This window comes from Phaseolus vulgaris, chromosome 1 (assembly GCF_000499845.2).
Source record: "Phaseolus vulgaris cultivar G19833 chromosome 1, P. vulgaris v2.0, whole genome shotgun sequence".
Lineage (NCBI taxonomy): Eukaryota > Viridiplantae > Streptophyta > Magnoliopsida > Fabales > Fabaceae > Phaseolus > Phaseolus vulgaris.
Window position 1 is genome coordinate 45,647,954 of NC_023759.2, and position 25,140 is coordinate 45,673,093.

Genomic DNA, 25,140 nt, shown 5'->3' on the forward strand with positions numbered 1-25,140 from the left:
CGCTATCGGACCACCCATAATATGTTATCCCACGCACGAGCTGTCACTCTCGGCGTGAGGGTGTGTTGAAAATCCCACATCGACTAGAGATTAGGACATTTCATTGTATATAAGTGAGTGCAAACATCACCCCATGAGTTGGTTTTATGGGATTGAGTTAGACTTAAAAGCCACTTTGTATCTGTTCTATCTCGAAAGAAGAACAACCTTATAAAATCAATAATTTTCGTTCATTGCAAATTTACGGTTGCACCTCTCATAGTGGATATAAAGAATTAAACACAAGTGGAAAGTACTATAATATATGTTGCACATACATTAATGTCATTATTTAGATTGAATTATATTCCTACCTTTCGTTTTTTTTTTTATAGTTTGGCTTCATATTTTCCTCTTTTTCATCATATACTAAACTCTTCAATGTTTCTTTTGGTTCTAGCCGCAAGGTGCGGGACAAATTTTTTACTTCTAGTTAAAGTTGCAAAAAATAGAAAAAAAGTTTGATTACAAAATCTATTTTATGCAAAAATAAAGAGAAAGAAGCGGAAAGTATCCAAAGTGTCTATATATTCAATTATGTTCCTTATTTAATGAATTATGTTACACAGATTTTAAAAAGATTTGTTCCGAAATGGAAAACATAATAATTAATTGTGGATGATTTTTTTTGTTTTCATAATAATAATTAACTAAAATATAATAGATACAAGTATTAATGAAAAATAAAATAATTCTATATTTTATTCCTATTCACTTTTTTTCACATGTAAATAATTTTCTTCCTTTACTTTTTCACCTCTTCACCTTTTATTAATCATAAATATTTAGCATATATATAGTGTATCCTACCATCTTATTTTATCCATTTTCTTTTCCAGCAACTCAGCAGACCATCTAAATTGAACTAGTGGGAAGATTAAGAGAAGAAAAGTTTCAAAATATCATATTATCTTTCCACAAATTTTGGACTTCTTATAAGATTTATCCCAAATTTGTGTGTACTTTCCTAATTTTAGGTTAAACTTAATTATTATTTTCTATCTTTTTAAGTCTTGTTAACTTTTTACAATGAAGAACTGTATGATGTATCTCTCTTGATTTTAGGATCTACCTTCCTAAATTAACTCATTACTAAATGTTAATTAGATCCATTTTTGTTATTGTCTCTTTTAAACCTTGATACATGATATGTTAATCATTAACTAGAAATTTGAAAGCTTAGAAGATAAGACTATAACAACTTTCATGAAAAATTATTAGGACAAACTAGTTCACTGTACACTACAAGAAAATCATGAAATAGAAACCAATTTTTAGATACCAAAATAATTAGTTACAATAGTAACTAAATCAGAGACTATTTTAAAAACTAAAAAAAAAATTGGTTTCTAAATTAGTTTATATTATTGTTAGATAATTTCTAAATTAGTATCTAATTAGCAACCAAGGTTTTTGCTACCAAATTTAGAAACTAAATAATTGGTAGTTAAAATTTTGTTGCTAATTATATATCAATTTAGAAACTATCTAACAATAATAGAAACTAATTTAAAAACTAATTATTTTTTAGTTTCTAAAATGGTTTCTAATTTAATTACTATTATAACTAATTATTTTGGTCTCTAACAATTAATTTTTATTTCATGATTTTCTTGTAGTGTTAGGGTTACGGTGAACTGAAAATCTACATCACCTAAAAGCGAATTAGTAAGATAATCTACTAGTTTTTTTTTATAATTTTAACATGTTTCATAATATATATATATATATATATATATATAATAGTATAAAATATCTATTAAATATTTAACTAGTTAATTAATATTTTTAATTGGAAAGATTAAAAATACTTTCACCTTTATATCTTAAATTATTTTAGTACTTTCAATAACTAAAACTTAATTGATAAATATTAATTATTTAAGTTATAATATTATTATATTTTTATCAAATAAACATAATATAAAAAATCTAATTTTTAAATTATCTTTATATCAATTTTAGAAGAGGTACGTAGGTGGATTAGAAAGAATCATTTTTAATTCAAAACAAATTCAAATATTAAAAATGTCAACTTGACTAAAAACCTTCCATCACCCATCACTAAAAATAATAATGTCAAGTAACTGAAGAGAAAAAAAAAGGCTCACGAAAACTGGTGCCAATAATTGAAAAGTCATGTCCTAATGTTAATTCAAAGCCAAAAACAACCAAAAAAAATTCAAAGACATCTTAAAATTATGTGATCCAGGATCAAGTTCAACCTCTGCTTAATTATTTCATAATGCTCCAATAATTAGTTAACAAAACTTCAGCCAAAAAAACAAAAGTGACAGAACAAAGAAAAAACGCAATCATCCAAAGACTACGAAAAGCCAACGGCAAGAGTATAAAACTATCGCTGAACATATATTTAACGACACGCTAAAAGCTATTTCTAGAAATTTAATGATAAGTGAAATAAAATCTATCAGATTGAAATAAAATGAAGTTGTTGAGTGATTTAGTATGTTAAATTGTAATGGTTGTGTTCCATAAAAGAATAAACGATCTAAGCCTCCAACACTCAATAACTATAAATATAAGGATTTATAGTTATTGTGTCATTTGTTTCTCTTCTTCATACACTCTTCATTATATGTAATTTACTTTATGTCTGTATCTAGTCTTAATCTTGTTATCGGTCTATTTCAATAATTAATATTACTTTTTATTTAAGGTTATTTTTTTAGAGATCTTTTGATTCGTGTTTATACATGTCTTTAAATACGGAAATCGGTACATGATAAGAAACCTATCTTGCCAATAGTATTTTTAATACTATTATTTATTTTTATAAAAACCCTATCTTGCCCTGTTTCGATCGGTGACTTTGTGTTTGCTCATACACAAGTTTTACTAACTTTGTGATAATAATGCAAGGAGTAGTACTATAATCAATACAAAATTGACACTATTATTGTGTTGAAACAGAGCTTACTGCCATCAGAAAACTGCATTAATTATTTTGTTGGTATCGCAGTTTTGTTTCCTAATCCGGCAAGGCAGCAACAACCATATAAGCATGTTTTTTTCATATGTCAAATCTTAGTTGACGAATTCCTAGCTCATATCATTATCTTTTTCTGCATACATCTTAAAATGCCAAAAGACTTTATAATACTCAGTTCCTTCTATTGTACCAACTTCACCAGTACACAAATCATCTCTCTCTCTCTCTCTAGTACTTGTAGAGAATAAACTGTACAAACTAAGTTGGTACTTCTTTAATTATTGGTATGTGTTAATCATTATAAGGTTTAGGTACGGTGCGATATAAGTTGTGTCCATACGAACTGATATGTGATACCATGAATGCATATGCTTTGTTTCATCAGTTTAGTAGAAACTTGTACTGCGTATAATAAATACAGCCACAAGCAATCACTAGCCTTTGCAGGAGGGATACTGGGAGCATGAAAAAGTTGGCAAACGCGTACCCTGAACTCTGCTTTCAAATTTTCAGGTGATTCAATGATCTGACCTGAGAATGTAGGTGAGTTGCATTCATGTGCTTGATTATGAAATGTATCCAAAATGGTATACTTGTGTCTACACATCGTACAAGGGCTTAAGGGTGTGTATGTGATGCATATGGTTAGCCACGGACGTGTTTCAACATTGAACATGTTTGGTGGACAAATTATTGATTCACTTTTTTGAAATAGACATTTAATGGTTGCAGTGTCTAGTGCTTTTCTTAATTTTTGCTTGCTACAATTAATCTTTTTAGGTCTTTCCAGTGTGCCGCTTTATGTGCGTGATAACGGCATTTGATTGCGGATGGGGAAGGACTAAAATATGGTTTGGTCAGGTCATGTAAACTTCGTTTGATGGGGAGATGAAACTAACAGAGATTGACTTGGGTGTAATAAAATAGAGAAATGATGATTAAAGTTGAGAAGGGTGAAAGGTACTGCAAAGAAATTGTAAACTTAATCTCACTAAAATCATGAAAACATCTTTAAACTTGTCTACGTGAAATTTCACAATAGACATTGAGGTTAAGGCAAAACCTCAGTCATGATCGATCAGGGACCACCGATACTAGATATTGGTCATATCAATCACATTAGTCTCTCGAAAAGGTCTGTAGTCATCAATCTGTCGTTTACAATGTTACTAACTAACATGTCGGTCACTAAATTTCAATCGACAAATTTGAGAACTTACTTTATAGTCAATCTTTTTCGACTATTTGTGTCTTTTTCTCCCTGCAGTTCGCAACAAGTTACTAAAAGAACAAAATAGATGGAGTGAGTGACTACAAGATTATCTGTGAGAGTATATGTAATGAGAGTTGGTTCTATATAAGAAATTGATGTACAAGTTTTTATATAAACAGCAGTTCTTAAGAATTGTGATATTGTGGAATCTTTCAAAAGTGAGATGACAAATTTGAGGAGGGTGGTATTGCAGCATTGCATACAACTTTATTTTATCCCAAAGGTTACAGTTTGAGGACAACGCGGCTTTTACCCGAAATATGTCGAATCATGATCATCGGCACACTTTGTCTCCTTCGCATTGGGCAAATGAATAGGTGTGGTCCAAGGGCACCACCAGTGAAATTGGTATGAAACCAACTAAATCATGTGCCACATTGAGATTGCATAAGGCTGGCATAGTTTCCCAATCAAATAGGCAAATGATTTTGGGGAATATTAGCCACTTTATGGTTTTCAATTAACAAATATCCCTCATATTCCACACCATGATTGAGGCACCAAATGGTAGGTAAAGGGTCAGTCCCACTCTAATCTGATAAAAGATGAGGAGTGGGTATGGCCTTGCCCCCACACCATCCACTGATCATTCAAAACCAAACCCAACATCGCACTGCTTTAGAATCTCCACTTTATATAATACTCTCTTCAAACCATAAGAGAAAACTTATCGTCAACCCCACTGTATTGCCTCAGTCATTCTCACCCTCTTCTTTTCTTCAATCTTTCAGTCTCCAACACCAATCACATGCCATCCAATTTTCTGGAGCTACAAGACACAACAGGAATAATGGTGAGAGGAAGGTTTGTGACAAAACTGAAACTCGTCCCAACCATAACCAACTTCAAGAAACAAGACCTAGTTCTACAAAAAAGGTTTCCAACCCCATATCATGACTACAAAGAAAACAACCTATCTGAGCTAGTGCTTGAGTTTGAGGAGGAAGAAGCCACCGTGGGGTCCAAAGAAATCACACAACTTTCGGAACAAAAGTTATCAGTGGCTGCTACTAACAACATGGCATCATGCAACAATCAATACCCATCTCTCCGTGATTTCAAAGAGTTATGTCCACCAGGGGGGAACCACTCAATCATTCTCTACACAACAAGCTTGAGAGGGATAAGGAAAACGTTTCATGACTGTAACACGATCCGTTTCTTGTTGAGGAGCTTCAGAATAATGTACCATGAGAGGGATGTATCTCTGCACTTGGAGTTCAGAGAGGAGTTGTGGAAAATCTTGGGAGGGAAAGTGATTCCTCCAAAGCTTTTCATCAGGGGAAGGTACATTGGAGGAGCTGATGAAGTGGTTGGGTTGCATGAGACGGGGTGGCTTGGGAAGTTTCTAGAAGGAGCACCAACTCACTGTAGTAATGCTCCTTGCACTGGCTGCGCCAACATGGGATTCGCTATTTGTTCCAACTGTTGTGGAAGTTGCAAAGTGTTCACTGGCAACAGGGACAGCAACGATGAATGCTTCGTTAGATGTCCTGATTGCAACGAGAATGGCCTTGTCAAATGCCTGGTTTGCTGCTAGAGATTTATCCAAACTTGGTGCGTTTGTTTTCATTTTTCAGTTGATATCTTTTAATTACAAGCATCATTTTTATTTTCACTCTATATTTTGTTTTCAAAAATTTGTTAAGGAAAAAGGTGTCAACAAATCTAGCTCAGTTGTTCTCACCGATTTCTTTATAAATTTGTGAAAATGAGAAGTAGAAGTAAAAATAAAGAGATGTTTTAATAATTATTGGCATCAATTAAAAATGAAAAGAAAAAACAAACCAAGGTAACCAAATAAGTTTTATATCATTCTTCTTGTACTATATTATTGATATTTTTTTTGCTCTTTAGTCTTAGTACTATATTCAGTTTATGTCATTTTTCTTTAGCCTTGTCCATCTGGTTCCTTAGAAATGGACATTGTATGAAACTCGTACTATCAGATGTAGAAACTGTGTAGTGTGACAAGTAAAGATGTCACTCGGTTATTAGTAGGTTGTACAGTGAGTTTGAATGGAAAAATTGAGTATCATGTTTTCAGAAAAAAATAATAATAATTTGAAGTCGGCAAAAGTTGAAACTAAATTTCTTAAAAGTAATAACTTATTAATTTTATAAGTGATTAGTATGTAGTGAGAATTTTTTTCTCATTTTTATAATATTATATTATTTGTAAATCTCTAATTAGAAATTAACTTATTAATTTTTATTCTTTTATGAATTGGGAAGGTTTCGTCCTTGTCAATATTCTTGGTCTCAGTAATTTTCATTCTTAGTCTCAGTAATTTTCAGTCTTTAACTAGAGTGTGTGAAGTCCTTGCAAAAGATTTTCTAATCTCAATTGTCAACTTATTTACAGAGACGTGTTATATTTTACTGATGGGTCCAAATTGACAAATATACTACAATTCATTTTTAATTTGTGAAAATCTAAATTTTAGGTTGTTGAGATATTTTAGGTTGAGATATCTCAACGACCTAAATCCATACTTCTAATTTGTTGAGATATTTTCCACCTTAAGAGGTGCGTTTGTTTCCTACGAAGAAAGAGAAAGATTTACTGTGCAAAGAAAACTATAGAAATCCACCTAATAAAACACACACACAAAAAACACGTAAATTGAATTAATTAATTTTAATTTACTTTTTTACCCTTTTATTTTAAACTTAAATTATTATTATTATTTAAAATAGAATTATAATTTAAATATAATCAAAATTATAAAAAATTATTATTATAAAAAAAATAATTAATCATATTATATATAATAAATTATAAATATAAATAATAATAAAAATAATATATTTTTTAATAATTTAAAAAAATATTAATTAAAAAAAGTAAAGATAAAAATAAAATTTTATTTAATATATCTTTTTTATCAAATATTAATAATTATAAATATTTTAATTAAAAATAATTATAATTTATAAATAAATATATCAAATTAATTTTTTAACCAATTTTAAATATAAGGATAAATATGAAAACTTAATTTTTTATCAATTAAAAAATATATAATTTCAATCACACCCATCACATCATTCACAAATTTTTATAAATTTTCTCCACATTTTTCACTTTATTTACCTTAATCTAAACACTCTATCTTTCTTTACACTTTTTCTTCAAATCATCTTCAATTCACTCTTTCATTTCCACTCTATAATTCAAGATTCCTCAAGCATCATAAAACTCTTGGCCATATGTATTAAAAAAGTAGATGGATAAAAATTTAGTGATTTTGGAATATGTCACTACGAGGATTTAGGCTATGTACTACAGAATCCAAAATGAAGAAGAGAAGAAAAGAAAGATATGAAATTAGGTCATATGATATGGAGATAAAAGATGAATGCTATAGAGTCCATGAGATCCATCAAGTTCAGGTCCACGGCCACATGGAAGTCTAAGATCCACTAGACTTAAGAGGATTCATGACCACTTGGAATGATAAGGTCAATTACTAGAATTTTAATATTCAACTCTACTTTAAGTATGTCTCCCTTAATCACAAAGACATAAATTATCTACTTCTAAGTACGAGAGAACTAAATTATATAAATTATTTAGAAATAAATGGAATAAATAAAATATTTTTATTATTATTTTGAGAGTGAAATTTGTTATCATAAAGGAAAGTTTAATGTTTATAGTGATCTTTAGCATATATTTGGAAGTAATGGTGAAAGTGACAAAGAGAACAAATCAAAATATAAACAGAATAGAAAATGTGAAGGATAGAGAAAGAACATAAATAAATAAAAAGATTATAGTTTATTTGATTGACGTAATAAAAACAACATTATTTTTATCTTGATATATTTAAAAAATAAAAATAAAAATTAAAAGCAATTTAATATAAAAATTATTTTTAAAAGTATAAATTATATTTAAAATAAATTTTAAATGGAAATAAAAATATTTGTAAAATTTAACAAATAAAAATTTATATTTAAAATAATAATATGTTGAAATGAATTACTTTAGACATTATTAAAAATTAAATTATTTTATTTTATTTATTGTTTTAATTATTTATTGAAAAAAATAAACATTAATAAAATACTAAATCTTGTATACATAATTTTCTCTTCAAATCTTCTTAATTTTGTATAAAAACTTTAAATTAGGGATGGCAAAGCGAGGTGGCCGTGCGGGCCAACCCGCGACCCACTAGTAAAAAACGCGAGGCGGACTAACCTTTTCAATCTGCTAACCCGCATTAGTGCGCAACCCGCGCGGGCCAGCAGCGGGGCGGGGCAAGCTGACCCGCTAACCTGCAAGAAAAAAAAAATTGGCACTTAGCAGCAGCAAGGCAACATAATTAGTTTTTACAAAATTTCAAAGAAAGAAACACAACACAATCGCGTCAATAATGTTTATGTTTAATGTTTTGGAATTATGTATTTTTAATGTTTTGGAAGTGGAAGAATAGTGATATTTAATATTTATCTTAATGTTTAATGTTTTGATGGTTGACTATGTTTGAAAAGAAAGAAAAATAATTTAGGTTTGATAGTAACAAAAAAATTTAATTTTAAATTTTTTAAGAACAAAATGTAAAAAACATAAATATTTAATTTAAAAAAAAAACACGAACTGGTCCGCAAATCCACAGTCAACTCTTATACGGGACGGATTGAAAATTTTAACCCACAATAACTTACAGAATGGGCCAACCCAACTCGCATTTTTGCGGCGCAAGTACGGGTGGAATGCCTACTTTGTCACCCTACTTTAAATTGAATATTTTTGTTTTGTGTGTTTATTCTATCTCACTTTATGTGTTTTTTTTAACTTTTTTATTAGCAGTACATCGCATTTGAAAAAAAAAAAACGCAACAGCTTATCAAATATAATTATCGGAGTTTATGTTTTTTTTTCTTTCTTTTCTAATTGCAATTCTAAGTGTCTCAATTTGACATTCTCAATTCTACAATTTTAGACAATGATACTAATTCTACAAATTTTATATTTCTTTACCAAATAATTTTTTTATCATAAACTAGGTTCTACAAAACTTTTTTCAATATTTTAGACTGTAAAATTGTATATCAAGATGTGAACTTTCATATAGTTTTGTATTCATTCAATTTTAAGTTTTTTGACATCAAGTTACATCAATGTTTTAGTTAGAATAAAATTTATAAAATCTTAGAAGAAATATAATGGTCAAAAAATATAAAAATATATATAAAATATATTAAGTTAAAGGTAGTTTATGCTATTAAAGATAAAATTTTAAACCTTAAATATAATTAGGATGGATATAATAAATTAATTTTAATCACGTTAAATTTAAATGCGTATTTTTATATACCATTATATAAAGAATGTATATCATTTGGTAACTTTCTTTCATATCATATTTTTTAATTGAATAATTTTATTTTTGAATAAATAAAAAATAATTTACTTATTTATTTAATAAAATAAATAATTAAATAGTTTTTATTTATTTTAAATAATAACTATAATTATTTATATATGCAGAATTTAAATGATATCTTTTAATTAATTATTCATAAAATAATAAAATTATATATATTTTTATCACATGTTTTCGATAGTTATTATAAGGAGAAAGAGGTGTTTGAGTATGTGTCTTTTCAACCAGATATTTCCACAAATTTCACGCTCAAACATCCAAACTTTACGTCAGTAATGCACTTCGTCTTTTTTAGGAGTTTTTTCATCAAAATAAAATTTTCCAAGGGAAAAATATGAAGAAAAAAGAATTAACTCCTTTAAATTAAAATTAATTTATATAAATTAAAATAAAATTATACCCAAACTCATCTTAATTTAGAAAAAAAAAATATTTTTTCCTTAAAAGTCCTTTTACAAAATTTACTCCAAATTTCACTTTCTCGTTTAAAAGAAAAAAAATAGATAAAACATAATGAAACAACTAATGCAGCTCTTTGGCTCATATTATCAAATTTTGCCTCAAATAAACTATGAATTATTTATCTTTTGGAACTTAAGAACGCAAAGTCAAATTAACTTATGTAATTACCACAACTTTGATTTTTCTTTTTTTATCTTTAATTATCAGTTTTAGTTTTTGGTCAACGTCTTAGTCTCAAACAAGTATTACGATTATACTCTTGTGCTTAAAATAATAGTGATTAAGTTCTCAAATGGCCGTTATCATTTTTCTTAAAACATACATCTATTTATACCACAAACAATTAATCTAGTTCTAAGTATGTCTAATATATCTTTAATCATGACTTATCCCATATTTTATCAAAAAAAATGATACCGAAAGTTGATCTGAGTAAGACATGTAGATAAATAAGTTTGACTTGCTTGTATAATTATGAGTTTGTGAACATGCGACTTACATAAATTTTTAAAAATAAAATATATCCAAAAAATATTTTTAATTTTGAATCTCAAATTTAAGTATTTAATAAAAAGTAGGATATACCCAAAATATAATAATTATAAGATAAAATTAAAGATTATTAAATTACTATTGAGTACAACAAGTAAATAAGAAAGCATATTAGAAAAAAAAATATATTAAATGAACAATGAAATAAAATATAGATTTATATTTATAAATATATAATATTGATAAAATAATGAAAAAAATAGTTAATCACATTTAACATACAAATAATACTATTTTTCAAGAGGCTGAAGGGAAATGATTCCCCCCAAACTTTTCTTGTAAGTTTTTTAAAGTAAATATATGTAAATTAAATTATATTTTACTACTGGAAATTTTATTTCAAATTTTTGACTTTTTCAAAATTAAATATTGTGAAAAAGGATTATAAGCTAAATTCCTAAAAATAGATTATTTAAGAGAAATAACCTCATTTTAGATTTTAGATGACAAAGTATTAATATTCTTCTAATATGGATGTTAAGATAAATGTAGATAAAAGTTGGTATTAGAAATAAGAAACATGAACTTTAGAGATATTGTTCTTAACACACATATGAAAATGAATTCATAAATTTTCATGCTTTGATACTGAAGGAATTCATATTCATAGTTTAGCCTAGTTTTAGAAATTTTAGTTATGAATATCAACACCTTTTAATGACAAAGTCTACCAATGAGAGACTCAAAAATAGGATTGCATGCATATACAATCACTAATAAAAAAACTATGACGTTAAAAGAAGAAAAATAATAAGTTTTTAAAATAGATAAATTTTATCATACACATTTTAACTAATTAGAATTGGAGTCAAAATAAGTCGTCCTAATTTTTTTTTTAATGAAGTGTTGGATAATGAATTATTGCTTATTTAGATTTTTATTTTATTTTATTTCCCTTGTATAAAAAAAGTCAATAAAAGGTACTATTAACTTAACTTAAGTGCGGTTACATATAAAAGGAAATATAAAATATTACTTAGTTTCTCTTTTCTCAGTTTCTCCTCTTTCATTTTTTTTATTTACTGTAAAATTATCCGACCATTAAATGACTATTATATACTAAAATAAATAATATATTAATAAAAATATATTTTATACAATATTTATTTATAGTGTTAATACTTGATTATTTATTTATAAATCATATTAACTTGAAACAATATTACTTGTTTATCAGATTTATAATATATCATTATCGCGTATCTCTTTATTTTTTTTATTATTGTAATCAATTTATTTGTTTAGTCGATTTTTACATCAATTATGTGGTTCATTCAGTTTTAAGTACACAAATAATTAATAAATATTATTCTTTATATCAATTTAATCTTTAAATATGTTAACAGAAAACTGCACTACTTTTGAAATTTCAAATTAAAATAGTTGAGATGTAAATGCAATATTTTTATTTTATTTAAAAGTGTAACAACCGTTTTGAGCTTGAGTTGAATATAGTGTGTTTCACTCTTCTTTTATCTTCCCGTAAAAAATCTTAACAGATTAATGGATTTATCAATTAATATTAAGATTAATTTTATTTTTGTTTGGGAGGGCGAAAAATTAGAATTGTGTGATTGTTGTTTTAAAACGTGATAATGGTGAGTTCGAGGGACCGCAAAGGAGTTAAAGGGAGCGCAATTCTATGACCCGTTTTTCCGAGAGGCTCCGTTTGCGCTGGTTGTTTCCGAAACCGACCCGTTTTCTCGCTCTTGTTTCTCTCTCCACTCTCCATCATCTCTGCAAGTCTCTCGTTCGCTTCCTACTCTACCAAACCCTACCTTTCCTCGCTATGGACAACTTCTTCTCCGACTACCTTTCCGACGACTTCGATTCCTCCCCTTACCGTTCCCACCGCCGCTTCCTCCACGACCACGACCACGATTTCGCCCACGAGAGGGTCTACCTCCTCCCCTACAGGTACCACCCGCACTCAATAATTCCTTTCATTTTTTGTTTCATGGACCAAAAATGTCTTTCGGATTCTCTCAATTGCTTGCATTGGAATGTATTTTGTTCTTTCCTGTGGGAATTTGATTTTGTTGTTTTGGCGGAGTGAAGGTGGTTGGTGGAAGCGGAAGGTGAAGCTGATCGGAGAGAGGGTGTGCTTTATACGGTGAGTTGTAATTCCGATTCCGACTCCGAGATTTTGCTTCATCTGAGGAAGGAGGAGGAGCGTCACAAGATTGGGGTTTCTAGTCGTCAGTATGCGTTGGTTCCCGAGGGAGTTTGGTTGCGAACACTCAAACGGTGAGTTACCGTAATGGTGCGGTTTTTACTTGGAGGTGCTGTTTTTATTAAGATTAAGCGATGTTTTGATGTGTTTATAGGGATTGTGTTTTTTGTGTGTGTGTTTTAGGCATGGTGTCTATTTTTGTACTATTTGCTTATTCATTCGTTTTTTGGATTGGAAGTTGGCTAATGGAATAGTCTAGATAATTGTCTGTTTGTGGTATTATTGAGGAAGTCCATCGGGGTGTTGGTGTGACTGTGCCACCATTCTCATATTATTGCAATTTCAGCTCTAAGATGCAGTCTCCATCCATAAGGCCAAAATGTGTATTCCCAGGCTGTACCCACTATATTAAGGTTTCATTAGAGACCTTAGTTGAAATAACATCAGGCCTGTCTGATATTAAGTCAAGTCTAGGAGCTGCAAAGACATAATAGTTCACAATCACATCCTTCACCTGCTCTTGCTTCTGAAGCTGGTAAGCAAATACTAAGAGCCTGAAAAATTCAAGTGGTGGATAATTATTTAAAGATCAGACGGTGATGCTTATAAATGTTCTTCTAATACAACCTGTTGTGGGTGCAGTTAATGAGTTGTGGAGCAATAAGGTACCCTGTTTGTTAGGAGTATCCCGCTTCGTGTGCTTGTCTTTCTTTAGTGCCAGAGTGACAATAAATGCACCAGCCATCTGGTTGTATTAAGAATGGGAAGCTACGTCCTTTTATGCCATTTATTCTGGCCCCTTCCCTCTCATTGTGTCTGTGTTGCCACAATTCACTTTTCTGGATCATTCTATGCGTAATTATAGAAATTCAACATTGATATGTATTTTGTTGCTGCTTTTCCGCTGGCAAAATGATTTTACAGCAGTGAACAATATTATAAGTCTTCTACTGAATAATGTTCTTCCGCCAGATTATTTCCATTTCAAGCTAGAAAACATTTCTAGATGGTTCTTACAAGAACATATGACATAAAGATGCATAAAATTGGTTCATCGTTTATCTCACTCTTTTTGTAGGTATAATGATTTTAATAATGCAGCGAAAGATGTTGGAAGCCTCTCCAATGCAGAGGATTGTTTGCCTGAATTGTTCCCCTTGCAAATTAAGATATTTGTTTCATGGGAAACCAGTTCACTGGTGGCAAAAATAAGCCAAAAGGTTTAATTAATGACTTTCCTTCTGTTTGAATTGTATTTTCTATTTTATTTAAAGTAGATTTTTACAATCAGTAATTGATAATAGGTGGCATGATTTCAGGAAAATGTGGCTGACTTCTATGAGAAAGCATGTGACATTTTCAATTCTGCATATATCCCCGTGAGTTAGTCATCTATTGATTTTATTGTTTTATAGTTTTTTATATGATATATGGTATTATATAACTCTATTTTATTGATGTTGCAGGTGCATATTTGGGACTTTTCAGGGCAGACGACACAGTTTTTTGTGAATGACAAATCAAGATTGCCAAATGATTCTTCTGGTCAATCTGTAAAAGAGGTAGTTGGTGGTCCATCTTTTTTCTTCCGTGTATTCTTTTGATAGAAGTTTGTTAAAGAAATTTCAATTTTGCTGTGGTCTAGCAAGGAAATAAATGTTTGATAACCAATTGGGGAATATTGAAATCAATCTTTATGTACTTGATAAATTCAAATTTTATTCACATTTGTTTTTAATCTATATATTCTATTGTTTAGTTATGAAGTTTGAAAGTACCAGTTACGGATATTCTGTCTGTTTATAGCATTTCAGCTGCTTCATGTCTATTCAGGTTGCTTTGGAGTTACAAGTACATGGACTTCCAGATTCTATGGGGGGCAATGGGATGATTTTCGATAAGTCTCAGATAGAATGTTCACGCAGTGGTTCTGTTTCAATGAATGGAAGCACTGACAATGTGCCCCCCTGCATAACAGCCAACTGTTTTCGAGGTAGTAGTTGTAGAGCAATTCGATCTTTGGGCTTGACAGGATTACAAAATCTTGGAAATACATGTTTTATGAATAGTGCTATTCAATGTCTGGCTCACACCCCAAAGCTCGTTGATTTTTTCCTTGGAGATTATCATAAAGAGATTAATTATGAAAATCCGTTGGGAATGAATGTAAGCTGTTTATGTTCTGTTTTTAAGTCGTAGTCTCATTTGTAAACAGAATTTTCTTGCAATATTTTAGTTAATTTACGTTGTTTATTTTTCTCTTTCTTTCTGTGAGATTGTTTCAGGGAGAACTAGCCCTAGCTTTTGGAGACTTGCTTAGAAAGCTGTGGGTTCCTAGAGCTATGCCCATTGCACCAAGAACGTTCAAGATGAAACTGGCTAATTTTGCTCCTCAGTTTAGTGGTTATAGCCAGCATGACTCTCAAGTATACCTTCATCTTTTTCTTCTTATAATAGTAGTAGTAGTAATAATATTATTGTATATTATTTTTGTTTATTTATTACTATAATAGTAGTAGTAGTAATATTATATTTTTTATTAATGAAAAAATGTGTTAAAACAGTTGTAGTTTCCATGGGCATCTCCTAGCATTGATGAATTGTCTTTTGTTTTGACATGAGAGGAAATAATTTTATAGAACATTGAAGTTTCCTGCATGCAGGAACTTCTTGCTTTTTTGTTGGATGGATTGCATGAAGACCTTAATCGAGTGAAACGCAAGCCATATCATGAAGTCAAGGATGCAGACGGTCGTCCAGATGAAGAAGTGGCAGAAGAGTATTGGCGAAATCACCTTGCTCGCAATGACTCCATAGTAGTTGATTTGTGCCAAGTGAGAATCTCTTCTATAAATTTTTAACGTAATTTTGGTTTCGGTATCCCCTGTGTTTCTTTTACCAGAGACGCATCAGAAATTTGATGCAATCAATCAAATAGATATCTCAGAGATATTTTAATTTGTTGCAAATCAGATAATGAGATTATTATTGAAAAGGGGATTTTCATTATAGAAGTTATTGTTATGGTGAACTGGCTACTAGTTGGCACAGAACTCAATGACTGGTTGACAATCACATTAAGTATGAGATTTATAACTAATTTGTCTTTAGTTTTATACTGAAATAAAAGCAATACAGTTCATAGGAAGCTATAACAAATCTATACTTTGTTCCCCTATCTTGTAGGGTCAGTTTCGGTCAACACTAGTTTGCCCTATTTGCAAGAAGGTTTCTATCACATTTGACCCTTTTATGTATCTATCTCTGCCTTTACCTTCTACAACGATACGGACCATGACTTTGACGGTCATAAGCACCGACGGGATTACATTGCCTTCTACAATTACAGTAACAGTACCTAACTGTGGAACAGTGAATGATCTTATTGGGGCTTTAAGTACTTCTTGTTCTCTGAGAGAAGATGAAACCCTCTTGGTGGCTGAGGTATGTTGCAAAATTTAGAAATTAAATAAAAACGATGTTTGAGATGTCTTAATTATAATTTATTAGGCTTTGCAAACATTTTTGTTTGTATTCTTGTTAAAATTATGACTTTATGGAGTTTTATACAGATATACAGGAATAAAATTATTCGAACATTCGAGAATCTTTCTGATTCATTAGGTGATATTAGAGATCAAGATAAAGTTGTTGCATACCGAATGCAGAAGGATACTGAAGCAACTCCCTTGGCTGTTTTTGTCCATGAACGTTCGGTGGAAAAGTAAGTTTCTTTATGCTTCCATTCCAATCCTTTACAGAGAAGTAATTTGTTTCATCCCTGCAATGTCCTTCTGTGTATGTCATGAATAACTATCATGTACCCTAGGACCAGAAGTACATACTGTTCCCACTATGGCCATCATGATATGATAGAATATTTTTGCCTCACGGCATGACCTCAATTATTGGGAGCACATACTCCTAAAGCAGTGACATATCCAGAAATGTTTAGAAGTTGGGGGTAATATATATAGATATATAATGGATCACAAAATAATAAATGTTTTATTATATAATGAAAATTTTAATATATAACCTATATTATAAATAAAGTTATATAAAATAAATGTATTTAAATATAAAATTTCTATTTTAATGAAAAATCAACAATTTAAATATTGGGAAACACTATTATTTGTTATTGATAACTTATTTTGAAGAAAACAATTGAAGTTTAATTTAATGGTGGAGATAAAAGAATGTCGATAAATGATGATAGATAATTAAAAATTATATATACATATGTAAAGATAATTGAAAAAAACTGATAGAATTTTGTGTGTTAATTACAAAGATATACAATATATAAAAATAAAAAATATTATGAATTTTTATTTCAAAAAATAAAAAGCTAAAACTGTAAATAGTTCGTTAGGATACAACTAATTTTTACATTTTAAATTAATAATTATATGCATATCTATTATATTTATAGAACCTAAAATGTTAGTGGGGACCCCTTCAAGCATTTAATAATTTCACATTTCTCACCACTCCAAGATTTTGATTAGAAAATCTTTAGACTTTGTCGTCATAAATTTTTGCAAATACCCAAACAACCTACCGAGTTGTCTAAGAATGCTAATGGTTGGTTTATAAGAGTCGGGCTGATATGCCCTGAGTGTAGAGCATACACATTTTTCGGGTCTTCTACAATAGCTTTTGTTTCTGAAATGCTTACGTTAGCAAATTTTGGTGTTAAATGTCATGCGTATTTGTTAGGTGAGTCTGGTTTTTGAAATTATTCTGTCCGTCGTTTCTCAATTTGCTTACATTAATACCTTTGTGTTTTTATTTGGTGCACTAAATTTATTTTATCATGTATCTATTACAGTTCTGGGAAGGAAAGGTTTGACAGCAGGTTGTTTGGTATTCCCCTTGTTACAAGGTTGTCCAATATTTCTTGTGGATATGATATTCAAAGGGAGTTTCTGAAGTTAATCCATCCATTTTTGATGCGCACTAAAGATGTATCGGATGATTATGAAAATAATGATGGTATTAGTGAAAGACCAATTGAAGATGATGAATTGGGGGATACTACTTCCGCAATAGGAAATGATGCTGACTCAATCATTGGAACAGATGATGGCATACATTTGTCGACTGACTTTGAATTCTACTTACATGGAATGGAGAATGTCAAGATAATATTGGACGAACCGTTGACAGTCACAACATTTTCCAGAAAGGGGCCTGAGGTAGTTGTCTTGTGGTCGGATAAGATGCTTAAAATGTATAATACATCTTTGCTTGACTCACTGCCCGAGGTTTTCAAGTCCCAGCTATTCGCCAAGAGAATACAAGAATCAGTTTCTATTTACAAGTGCCTTGAAGCCTTCTTGAAAGAGGAACCTCTTGGACCAGAAGACATGTGGTTAGTTGATATATAGTATATCGTTTCTGTTATTTTATCTTTGGAGATTTCTTCTTTTATGTTTGAGAACATAACATCTTCCATACTACTGGCATCACGTTTTTATATGTTCATCAAAATCAATGTCCTGTATTCTGAAGGCAAGGTGTATATTACAGTCGTTCTGATGTTTAATCTTGCAATTTGGTGTACACAAGGTACTGTCCTACCTGCAAAAAACCTCAGCAGGCAACTAAAAAACTAGATCTTTGGAGATTGCCGGAGATTCTTGTTGTTCATTTGAAGAGGTTCTCATACAGCCGATACTTAAAGAACAAGCTGGAAACATTTGTTGATTTCCCAATTAATAATCTGGACTTATCAACATATGTAGCATATGGGAATAGTCAATCTACCAACCGCTATGTGTTGTATGCTATTAGTTGTCATTATGGAGGGTTAGGAGGAGGCCACTATACAGCATTTGTCCGAGTAAGTACCTTACAATTTGTAATGTCTCTAGCTCCGTTGAAACATTAGAGTGAATTCTTCTTTTTTACAATATTAGGGTGTAACTATGTATCCATAGAAGAACTAAGCTTGGTTGGTTTGAGAAGACTTTTGTTTGTTTTTATGTACTAATTATTCCCTAAATTTCCTGTTTGCACCATTTCTAGTTCAAATATTTATAATCATCAAACAAAGTGTCTGTAACATAATGTAACAAAAACATTTTTCAAATCAAACAGGTCCCATGTATTCCCTTAATGGACAATGACAAACAATTTTATGATAGGTTTGGCCAGTGAGTGGTAGAAAAGCTTTGGCAGATTTCCTGAGACGGTGAAATATTTTTTTTAGTTTAGCTTTTTAGAAGTTCGCTCCACCAGAGTGTGTTAGAGCACATAAGCTGTTCATATAGCTTTATAATATTCATGTAGTAAATAAATCTTTGTCTATAGTTACACATGCAGTACAATTAGTTTTTATCTGACATTGTTAATCACATTGATTTATTTTAGTTGATACAATGAGTTTTTTTGTGTTTTTTCGCCATTGTTTTTCAAAGGTTATTTTATTCTACACATTATATAAATAGGCTTATCCTAGTGTTTTTATTTTCTTGCAGTATGGCTATGATAAATGGTATGATTTTGATGACAGCAGAGTCGAATCTGTTAACGAGGAGATGATAAAGACTCCTGCTGCTTATGTTCTTTTCTACAGGAAAGTTTAGATGAAAACTTTGGAGGCAATTGTGTAATTTAGTTACAGCAACATGGAATGCTGGAGGCTTTTCAGACCTATACATGTGGTTGTCTGATTTCCTCTAAATTGCTGCTTAAGCGGCATCGGTTGGATTTTACTGATAGAAGTGAAGAGAAATGCAAAGAATTTAATATTGTACAGCTTTTAGAAGCTACAGGTAAAACAGGGTAGCACTTAAATTTTTAAACCCTGAGGTTAGATTAATTACACAAGTTCGCATGTACATATGCATCCTAAAAATGTTTAACCGATTTTTTTTAGCAGATGTAGTTTAAATTAAACCATGATTATAAATGGAAAATTACTTTTTTTTCCCTTGTTTATTTTTCTGATATGTCGTCAACTATAAGCTTTTTAATTTTATGTAACAATCAATATATCATGATGATAAAAATGTTTTAGAAATATTTATGATTTTATCTTAGAAAATGAATTTAGATTTACGTCTCATTTTATTTTGTGACATTGTCTAATTAGGTAAGATTTATATCTATTTATATATTATCATTATTTTATTATATAGAGTAAAAATAGATACTTATCACTGGTTTGATAGCAGGTTAATATTAGCACTATATATGAAACAAACTCTATTAAAATATATTATAATCCCATTTTAAAATGAATTTATACTTATTTAACTTTATAAAAGTATATTATAAGATGAAATTTGTATCAATTTTATATAGATAGATAGGTCACTACTGGTATTTTTTTAATGCTTTCCCAATGAAGTTTGTCGTGGAAATGACTTATTTACGTTTGTAAAATATATGTAGCTTCTGCTTCGGTTAAATAAAATATTCAACTTCCACCTATTCCTAACCTTAATTCAATATGTATTCGAATGATGAAGTTTAGGCCATATTTATGATGATTTTCATAAATTTCTTTTAAAAGAAAAAATTTAAATTAACTTTTTATAAATTTCTTTTACATAGTTTATTTAATTTTGTATTTCTAACTTGTAAAAACTTATTTTATTTTAGCTTTCAAAAAAATTAATTCTATTTTTTATTATTTCTCTTCAGTATAATTATAAAAAAGTTGAAATATACTTGTAGTTGTAGGTAAGGTTCCGACTTAACTTAAAGCAAATTTTATCGTTTAAAAAATTAAGAGAATGAGAGTGGTAAACAGGATTCATACCCATCATTTAAGACTAATTAGGAAATTGAGAATCTGATTACCAATAAATGATTGTTGGAAAATATCCATCTTACATAAATATAGAGAAAATTTATAAATAAATCAATCCGAAATAAATATATAATCTAAAACAAAATTATTGAATAATATAATAAACCTAATACAAGTAATTATGGTTAAATAATAATTACATAAAAAATAAACTATAATATGAAAACAAATTATAGGTTTTAAAAAAAAATAAATAAAGATGTGATGGTATCCTTATTAACAATATATATAATAGTGATTAACTATAACTTTTCAAATTATAAATCATATAGTTAAACATGACTATCACTTAAATTATTTACTTTTAAAAAGTTATAACATTATTAATCAAAATAATCTAATTTTGGGAGTGGAATATACAAAATCTATTTCTGTACATGAATAGAAATATTTGGATAGACAATAATGATAATTTAGAAGCACAATGATTCTTTAACATGCAACAAATTTATAGAAGTAGTTAACACTTACTATTTCACTATTTTTTTTATATCATAAAAAATCATTTATTTAACAATCACATTATTGGTAAAAATAAGTTCTGAATCTAGTTGTTTGGGTGAGAAAAATATGAGTATGGTTGGGAGTGAGAGAGCACTAATCTGTTAGCATAAAAGGAAAAGTTTATCCAAACGAGGAAGAACCATTTTCACTGCGCAGCTGCTGAAACTTTTTCTGGCAACACACCTCCAAATTGTGACCGTACTCTCAGAGGTCGACGAAATCTCGTGCACCAAACCATTCTCTAGAAGCGAGGTCCAGGTTCTTTTTTCTCTCTCAATCCCTTTCGTGTTCTATTCACAAAAGCATATAACGTACATGAATTTTTTGTTCATCTATAGTAGGAAATATCAATTTCCCATCTGTTAGGGCTTTTTTGAACCTGAAATGGAGCATGTGGGTACATGGAAATGACCTCATAGGTGTTAAAAACTTAATAAAAAATTTCATCTAACTATCCAACTAAAGCGAGAAATGCATTAATGCGTATCTTGATGTATGTTTTAGAAAGTGCTTCTCTGGTTGAATTTGTCTCTCATATGTTATTCTCTGCTGTTTGTATTTTCAGTTTGTTGGGTGGTGAATGGAATTTGAGTTTACATGGGAGAATTGTTTTGAAAATTTAAGTTGAAATGTTCTGTTTTCATTTTGTTATTGTATTTTATGCTAATGTTGCTGGTGTTTCATTATCCTTTGCCTTTATTTGAGTAGTTTAGGAGTGTGAATGCAGGGCTGACATTTTGGTGCTTAATTCTTTGTGTGTGCTGGATAGGTTATATGTTAAGAAGTGTTCTGGATTTGACATGCACTTGGGTGGAGTTTTCGGATTAAAGATTTGAAGGACTGTTGGGGGAAATAATGAAAATGCTTGATGAATCAAATGTACGAAGTGAATGAATAATGTTTTACTGAACTCGATCTAATTGTCTGGAGTAGACATGCCCTCATTCGTTCTTTACATGTTTAACTGTATGCCCGATTTTCCAAAAATAAATATATGTTTGATTCCAAATTTTTGACACATTTATTGTTTTATTAATCAGATTGTTTCATTAATCAGATAACTGTCACTTGTCTATTATGGTTATTGACTACTCTATTTATAGAGCAAATAAAAAAAAAGCAAAGTTACATCTAATATAACAAACAGATTCAGTTACAACTAATAGAGCAAACATATTATATTACAACTAATAGAGCAAACAGATCATATTATATTACAACTAATACAGCAAACAGATGTAGTTATAACTAGGCAAACAAATACAGTTATAACTGAAAAATTCATGAGATTAGATTTATGATCTAATAAGGCTCCCACAGACTGAAACATGAATATTTGTCATGTTAAGCTTGGATAAGTTTTCATGAAATACCGAGAATGCAAGGTTTGGTCAGTGCTATTGATCAAATGAGCCGAGTGTTTGACAGTATATGACCAGAAAGAAAGAGGCAATTGAGACTGAAAAATCAGTGCACAAGTACCATTCAAAATATGTTGATATTTGCATTCAACAACATTGTTCTGTTGTGGTGCTTCCACACCCTATGAACAATCCATTTTCTATTAAAGAAATCAATCATAAGAAACTCAGGATCATTATCACTTCTTAATACTTTTAAATGAGTACTGAACTAATTTTCAATCATGTTGATGAAATTTTGTAAATGTTGATGAAATTTTATCATACTAGTTGAAAGAATTTCTGAGAGGTAAGTCTTTTGAAAGAGATTAAATAAATATACTCAGATGCCTATCTATTGCAATTTATTAGGATCTGCATTTATTTTCACTTATTGGTAGCATGTTGAGCCTCTCTTGGTAGAACAAGTGGGTCCAAAATTTGCTTTATTGTTTGTTGTTTTGTGAATGGTACTAACTGAAATTACATACTACATAGAACTGTAGTTTATTATAAATGTTTTTTTATATCATAATGGAGAAAAGAAAATTGGGAAGTGATTGATGTTCTGCATAGAACTTATATCAGTAATGGATGTTGTCATACTATGCAATAATTTTGGAAGTTCTCGGTTATTAAGAGATGCTCTTTTCTAGATATCGGATTTTTTTATACTTTTCATGGATATAACCAAGATGCCTTTAGCCCTTTATTCTACTCACCATAATCATGTTATCTGTATAGATTTTGATTTTAGTTATTACAATTAAAACTATATGCTTTTGGTATGTTTTGGTTTGGCTGGAAGAAAGTTGATCTGATTGAATCTCTAGAAGGTTTTTTTTGGAGTTTATTGTTTCTGTTTTGGGTTAAGTCTTACAAAATTCAGATAAAAGACCTTTTCAGGTACTGAACCTGGGATTCCCCTAATAGCACAGAGGTGCTAAACGATGATAACTTGTGTTTTTATTATATACTTGTGTAGTTAACAATCTACATTCTATCTACATTCTGGACTCGAATGTACATGTTGTACACGTGCATGATACTGAGCAAGTCAAGGTTCCATGTTTCAGATATGACTATCAGCTAAAGCATTTTCTGTTGAGCGATTCAATGTACATGTTTTATACTTTAATTTTGTTCTTGTTTGATTTACTACTGCTTTGGTTTACTACTGCCTTGGCATTACATGGTTCACTATTTGTTAACAAAGAACACTTTATATTTTTATTTTTTTTAAATCAAATACGCCTTTATATTTCTATTTGGCGATTATTTAGCAAAAATGGAATCTGATGCGCTGACATGGGGAGACAAACTCGTGCTGAGGGGATTATCATTCTATGGTTTTCATGGAGCAAAGCCAGAAGAAAGGAGTCTGGGCCAGAAGTTCGTTGTAGATATAGATGCTTGGATGGATCTCACACCTGCTGGAAAAACTGATCACTTATCAGATACTGTTAGTTACACCGCAATATATGAGTGAGCGACCAACAAATTTAGAACGTCTTTGTTCTGCTTTCATCATTTGATTGCATAAACTTCTAGTGCCATTCTTCATATTGGTGAATGTGCTAATTTAGTAGCTGTAATCTTATTCACATTTCAATAATTGGTGATGCAGTATAGCCAAGGAAGTTCTTGAAGGGTCACCTCAGAACCTTCTGGAATCAGTGGCCCAAAAAATTGCAATTACTACACTGACAAATCATAAAGAAATTTTTGCTGTTCGAGTGAAGGTTGGAAAGCCTCATGTGGCAGTTCGAGGTCCAGTTGATTACTTAGGCGTCGAGATTCATAGACGGAGAAGCGATTTTTCAAGCTAAACTTTCATATTTGTTTTGGTTCCACTGTCATGTTTACTGCTGCAGAGTTTTTATATTTTCATGTTCCATTTGATGCAAAAGTAATGTAACTATTTCCCTTGTATCACGCCATTAGTCTTTTCTCTGTTATCCATCATTCTTGCTGATAAAATTAGAAGTTAAAAAGTTAGACATACGAAATAAACTATATAAATAATTTGGTCCCTCCAAAACAGAAAGAAATTGCAGTAAGAGTTATTGAGTTGCCTAAGTATTGTTTTTCTCATCTTCCAAAATTTAGACATCCAATGTAACATCGTCATCATTCAAACATGTTTGGTATGGCCGGCAGAAATGCTCATAATAGTATCTCTGTTTTTCTTCTTGTTTAGTGCTGTGCCCTGGTTGTATCCCTGCCTCCACCAAGGTTTGGAGCAAATTAGGCTGAAGCAGTTATTGGTGACCAGATCCTTGTTTGGCCCACCCATGTGAAATGCTCCTTTATCTGCATTATTATTGGTTATTGTGCAGGGAAGAGAGTTGGGTATAGCTGTGTATAGTTTCTTTTAACCACACGAAGTGGCCAAGAATCTAGAGTAGAGCCCTTCATCCCCTTTATATATTTGACTTGCAATATATTCACTTTTCTCAAAGACATATCTTATAGTTCTATCTGACATCCGACCCAAAGAAATTTATTATCAAAGATTGGTAGTAAAATAGATTATGAATAGTCAATCTACAAATTA

General features: G+C 30.2%; 3 protein-coding genes across 7 annotated transcripts; all 3 read left to right on the forward strand.

The window, feature by feature from the left end:
* The first annotated feature begins 4,839 nt into the window (after positions 1 to 4,839).
* LOC137814645 (uncharacterized protein At5g39865) lies at positions 4,840 to 6,293 on the forward strand. The gene has a single exon (XM_068617484.1). It carries the CDS (start codon positions 5,014 to 5,016, stop codon positions 5,803 to 5,805), a length of 792 nt encoding a protein of 263 aa, XP_068473585.1. The 5' UTR covers positions 4,840 to 5,013; the 3' UTR covers positions 5,806 to 6,293.
* A 5,927-nt stretch (positions 6,294 to 12,220) lies between these two features.
* LOC137814646 (ubiquitin carboxyl-terminal hydrolase 8-like) lies at positions 12,221 to 19,802 on the forward strand. Its single transcript, XM_068617485.1, has 13 exons — positions 12,221 to 12,595; positions 12,737 to 12,925; positions 13,930 to 14,071; positions 14,171 to 14,230; positions 14,318 to 14,413; positions 14,685 to 15,017; positions 15,137 to 15,277; positions 15,515 to 15,685; positions 16,038 to 16,295; positions 16,424 to 16,575; positions 17,689 to 18,231; positions 18,429 to 18,702; positions 19,340 to 19,802. Exons 1-13 carry the CDS (start codon positions 12,321 to 12,323, stop codon positions 19,445 to 19,447), a joined length of 2,742 nt encoding a protein of 913 aa, XP_068473586.1. The 5' UTR covers positions 12,221 to 12,320; the 3' UTR covers positions 19,448 to 19,802.
* A 1,414-nt stretch (positions 19,803 to 21,216) lies between these two features.
* On the forward strand, positions 21,217 to 24,518 carry LOC137814647 (dihydroneopterin aldolase 2-like). 5 transcript variants are annotated; one of them, XM_068617488.1, is made up of 4 exons: positions 21,279 to 21,435; positions 21,953 to 22,062; positions 23,867 to 24,068; positions 24,211 to 24,518. In XM_068617488.1, exons 3-4 carry the CDS (start codon positions 23,872 to 23,874, stop codon positions 24,410 to 24,412), a joined length of 399 nt encoding a protein of 132 aa, XP_068473589.1. In that variant the 5' UTR covers positions 21,279 to 21,435; positions 21,953 to 22,062; positions 23,867 to 23,871; the 3' UTR covers positions 24,413 to 24,518. The 5 variants fall into 5 exon arrangements, with proteins under 5 accessions (XP_068473587.1, XP_068473589.1, XP_068473588.1 ...); XM_068617487.1 differs by having other exon boundaries at positions 21,284 to 21,441; XM_068617490.1 differs by lacking the exon at positions 21,953 to 22,062 and adding an exon at positions 23,660 to 23,701 and having other exon boundaries at positions 21,314 to 21,435.
* The last annotated feature ends 622 nt before the right edge of the window (positions 24,519 to 25,140 follow it).

Coding starts and splice junctions, on each gene's coding strand:
- LOC137814645 (XM_068617484.1), top strand. CDS start 5,014: ATGCCATCCAATTTTCTGGAGCTACAAGACACAACAGGAATAATGGTG.
- LOC137814646 (XM_068617485.1), top strand. CDS start 12,321: ATGACCCGTTTTTCCGAGAGGCTCCGTTTGCGCTGGTTGTTTCCGAAA. Junction 14,231..14,317: donor TCAATTCTGCATATATCCCC/GTGAGTTAGTCA, acceptor TTGATGTTGCAG/GTGCATATTTGGGACTTTTC. Junction 14,414..14,684: donor CTGGTCAATCTGTAAAAGAG/GTAGTTGGTGGT, acceptor ATGTCTATTCAG/GTTGCTTTGGAGTTACAAGT.
- LOC137814647 (XM_068617486.1), top strand. CDS start 23,872: ATGGAATCTGATGCGCTGACATGGGGAGACAAACTCGTGCTGAGGGGA. Junction 24,069..24,210: donor AGTTACACCGCAATATATGA/GTGAGCGACCAA, acceptor TTGGTGATGCAG/TATAGCCAAGGAAGTTCTTG.